Source organism: Ixodes scapularis, unplaced genomic scaffold (assembly GCF_016920785.2).
Source record: "Ixodes scapularis isolate PalLabHiFi unplaced genomic scaffold, ASM1692078v2 PGA_scaffold13__105_contigs__length_92229423, whole genome shotgun sequence".
NCBI lineage: Eukaryota > Metazoa > Arthropoda > Arachnida > Ixodida > Ixodidae > Ixodes > Ixodes scapularis.
In genome coordinates this window covers 47989350-47993628 of record NW_024609839.1, presented here as the reverse complement: position 1 = coordinate 47993628, position 4279 = coordinate 47989350, and the positions used below count along the sequence as shown (strand labels likewise).

The following is a 4279-nucleotide window of genomic DNA, read 5'->3' as shown; positions in this document are numbered from 1 at the left end:
TCTAATTAGCACAGGCGGGACAAAGAAAAATTGGGAGTCCCTCTCGCGTGGCTCCGGCCCACAGTCTCAACCCTGTCTCCCAGTGGGTCTGGTGCTGGGATAACGCCGACAAGGTTTAACCAGATGAAAATTGTCGACACCCTCGCCGGGGTGATGAGTCGGGGGGTGATGATTTCTGTTTTTTTACCGATCCCCGAAGGTCATCCTGGTGATATCCCACACAGCCTGGTGATAGTTAGGGCGAGAAAAGTGGTCTTAGAATGGCGGGAGTAATCATATGTTGGTCTTTTTAGACTTAGGCTAGGTGGCGCAAGCTACCGCCCGTTACAAAGGATATTGTCATTAACATTCATCCATCCATTCCATCCAGCCTTTTCCCCTCTTCTTTCTCGCTCTCAAAATGGTGCTACCCATTTGGCTACCCACGATAAAACGGCATATAGATACTAAAGAACGAAAAAGAAAAGCCATTCGCACCGCGACATGGTCTTATTTATGGATTTTGGTAAAGTCACAGACGTCACCACTTGGACGTCCGCCAACTTTGCAGGTACGGGAAACGCGGTAGGGCTGTTTCCTCGTCCGTAGAAACAGACACAGAAGCCAAAACAAATTTGCGACATCGCATGCAATACCTACACATGCAACCGGACGCGAAAAAAAAAAAAAAAAAAAGACAGCACCAAGACAAAACGGTTATTCGTCGGTCTTCGTACGCGAGAGGCTTCACTTGCCGTGCGCTTCAAAAACGCGTTTGTTTGTGCAGGAGGTCGTGGTTTGAGTCCACTTGAGTCAAAGCGCGGCGTCCGTGATAGAAGCGAAGATGCTGCGGTTCGTGTTGGTTCTTGCTCTGGTGTGTGGGTGTCACGCGTCGGACAGTCCCCTGCCTCGTTGTTCCGACGAGGTGTGTCGCAGGGATCCGCACTGCGTGTATCACAGGGGCCAGTCGGTTTGCTGGGACGTCAAGAGTGAAGCTGACGAAGGCGACATATGCAGGTGTTGTCAGAACTGCATTGCAGGTGCGTTGTTCGTGTTTATGCCTACGCAAGAGAAAAAAAAATATGGTTTAAGTACAAAATGAGCGTGTTGGTAACAGTAATTAAACACGAGGAAGACACATAGAAAGGGGGGATGAAATAAACATAGACAGGGGGACAGACTTTTTATGAAGGTTTTTCGTATGGCTTTTTAATTATGATTTATGCTCTTATTTAGGATCACCTTGCATTACCAGGGACATTATACTGCAAAAGGAAGAAGGGGGAATGCCTTCTAATAATGATATTTTCACGGCCGTTGGCGAAGAAAGAAAGATGGAAGATTTTGCGAAAAGTTATGACGCCATTTTTTTTTTAATAAATAAAAAGTGTAACATTGATGCCGCGACCGCCGATTAACAAAAACACCTCTTAACAATATTTAAAAATGTTTAAAAAATCCCTTGGGTATTGCATGTATTTGAGATTCCGTCGAATACAATGATGGGGATTTAAATGACCAGAGACCCCAAACTTGTCAAGCGCAATGTTAGAGTCGGCGACAAAAGTGCGAAGTCATCGTCGTGATTGTCCAAGCAATGCGCTCAGTTGGGACCGAATTTGATGAACGTCGGTCCCAACTTTGTGTTTGACGAGTTTAGAGCCCAGTGTAAGAGTTGTGAATAAGATAGGGGGGGGGGGGGGGAGAGGGGGGGGGGGGGGAAGAGAGGGCCAATAGTGGATGCGCACCTGGCGCGTTTGTCACTAAAGCCAGCGTCGCTGGCATTGCGGAAAAATCCTGATTGGTTGATAGGGTCATGACGTCAAGGCCACATGACCTTGCGCAGGAATTTCAAACAATCCGCAACGCTCACGTGAAACGTGACGTCATCCGTGGAATGAAAGTGATGAAAAAGACGTGACACGTAATGCGAACTAAATGCCACCGCCTGTCCCGAATAATTTTTACTCGCTATATTTAGTGCTCAAAATGTGACGTCACATCACGTGACACTCTGGCGTCACGTGACATCGTGGCGCGCACGGAGTATGGAAGTTGCGTAACATAATGTCGTGTTTCTGGTCTCATCCTTTGTTTTTGTTTTGTTTTCTCCCCGCTAAACTCGGCAGGTACCAACGTATTCATCGACGAAGAATGCCACTTGAATATTCGAAGTTGCCAGACTGCTGACTGCCCGAAGGTCAAATGTCGCTACAACTCGTATATTCCGATTTGTAGTTGCTGTCAGAACTGCATCCCCAGAGGTATAGTCAATTTGCTTCATTCTCAACTGGACGATTGTTTAATATTAATTTGCAAAAAAAAAGTGATGAAACCGTTTCAAGTAAAAATAAAGGATGAGTAAGCACGAAGGTTACTAGTTAACCTAAAGCTTTATATACCTAACGCCATTTAAAAAATTGAATTAAAGTTGGGCCTTTTTATTTATTATTTATTTATTTATTTTGTTCTTCGTGACTCAAAACAACCCAAGTCGTTGTATCAGACACTTAAGTACAAGATAGAGGAAGCTCAGAAACGGCTATACATTCGTAACAACATGCACACGTCCACGCGTACAATCTCATTGAAAAAGTTTATAAACGATATGGTAGCTATTGGTACAAGAGTGGCTCAAATTTGACGCTTTAAATGTTCGTAATTATCAAAACTATTCACAGAGTTAGTGGAGATGTCATAAAAAGTAAGTTGCATGCGAGTAATGGGACACAGCTTCTCCCCATGGAAAGCATAAAAAAGGACATGCATGTCTACTAACACTGATAGGTGACCGAAAATTCACAGGAACATAACAAAGCACAATCGAGCGGGCCAGCAATCATTATATTAAAAAAAAGATAACACGTCTCGCACGATTCTTCTGCTTGATAAAGTTTCTAAGTTAAAATTTCTAAGAATGTAGGCAAATTCATGAAACCACTTTCTACAGAAATACCGATCATAAATCATATGATCATATGTATTTACTCGTAGCAGAGCATTGCTTACTCTTGGCAGTGGGGGACGCTAAGAGAGTATTATATGCGAGCCAAGCAAAATATTCCTCTTGCCTACTTTTTTATTTTTTGTTCTCATTTCTTTGTGTGCATTTTATGTTACATATTTCCTTTTGCATGCGGCTCGTTTCACTGGTTGTAAGACGCTGGCAGTCAAGCCCAGTGTGGTTTAGGCAGGTCTGACTTCACATTCGCTTGCTCATTTGCAACAAAATTCTTCTTCTTCTTGTTCTTATTACTACTACTACTACTACTACTACTACTACTACTACTACTACGTCAGCGGTGGCAGTTACCTCACTGAGGTGGCTTCAGAGATGTGCCTCCATTTCGATGAAGGACTCTTATTTAAAATTAAGCTTTTGGTTCGCAGAACTGTGATTCGGTTTGATTTGCTCATTTTCTAAAACGAGTTCTATAATTGTCCTCGGTTTTGGTGAACACGCTTGTTGATGAAGAATCCTAATCTAAACTAGGGCTTTTCATTGCTGGACTGTGATACCACTTTAACGTGCTCCTTCTTTAAAGCGAGCGAGTCTAAAATGAGAGTACCTATATTTTAGATAAGCTCGTTCGTCGATGAAGAACTTTCGTGCAACACTGAGGCTTCTCATTCCTTTCACTGACATTGAATGAGATGGGGGGATGCGCATTTTCGAAAGCAAGTTCATCTAAAATCAAATTCATTCTTAGCTAAACCCTCCCGTAATTTATTTTTAGAAACGTAAAAAAAAGAAAAAAGTTTATTCTGAGCACTCCCTTTTTGCAAACTTGGATCTAAATATTGTTATAGTCTGTTTAGCCACTTAAAGCGCGTGGCTCCCGCATAAAAGCGTAAACTAATTTTTTTTTTGTTTTTTGTAAAGATTGCAAGCCCGAAGACCGCGATGAATACTGGCCCAACTGCGCAGCTGTGCGCTGCGCCGCGTGCCCGCGGGGAACGACGTCCACCAGCAGTCCATGCAAATGCTGCAACACCTGCGACGAACCGCAATCCTAAGAGCCACGTGCCCGTTGCACAAATAAATTTCTAATCTTTTAGAAAAATGTCACGTGTCCGTCTGTCGTTCTTTTGGTTGTTTAAACTGGCAAAGCAAAAAAAAAAGAAAAAAACAGGTGCCGAAACAGAGCTTTTTACCAGCCTGAAGATAAAGCATACATGCTCACCCTAAAGCCGAGCAAAGCCACTGCTCATACACCATACAGAAGACAGGGCGTAGCAGATATGATGAGAAAATCATGTGCGGACACATACACATGAGCTCTTCGAACGTATCTGCAGA

The 4279-nt window shown here is 43.3% G+C and overlaps 1 protein-coding gene across 1 annotated transcript; it reads left to right on the top strand.

Annotated features, from left to right (window-relative positions):
• The first annotated feature begins 655 nt into the window (after positions 1-655).
• Positions 656-4037, top strand: LOC115327346. Its single transcript, XM_029988365.4, has 3 exons — positions 656-1019; positions 2109-2243; positions 3863-4037. The coding sequence occupies exons 1-3, from the start codon at positions 824-826 to the stop codon at positions 3994-3996; spliced, it is 465 nt and encodes a 154-aa protein (XP_029844225.2). The 5' UTR covers positions 656-823; the 3' UTR covers positions 3997-4037.
• Positions 4038-4279: the final 242 nt, after the last annotated feature.

What these genes read in the sequence shown, in the direction of transcription:
- LOC115327346 (XM_029988365.4), top strand. Translation starts at nt 824, where the DNA reads ATGCTGCGGTTCGTGTTGGTTCTTGCTCTGGTGTGTGGGTGTCACGCG. An exon ending in TTGTCAGAACTGCATTGCAG is followed by an intron (nt 1,020 to 2,108) that starts GTGCGTTGTTCG and finishes TAAACTCGGCAG; the next exon opens with GTACCAACGTATTCATCGAC. An exon ending in TCAGAACTGCATCCCCAGAG is followed by an intron (nt 2,244 to 3,862) that starts GTATAGTCAATT and finishes TTTTTTGTAAAG; the next exon opens with ATTGCAAGCCCGAAGACCGC.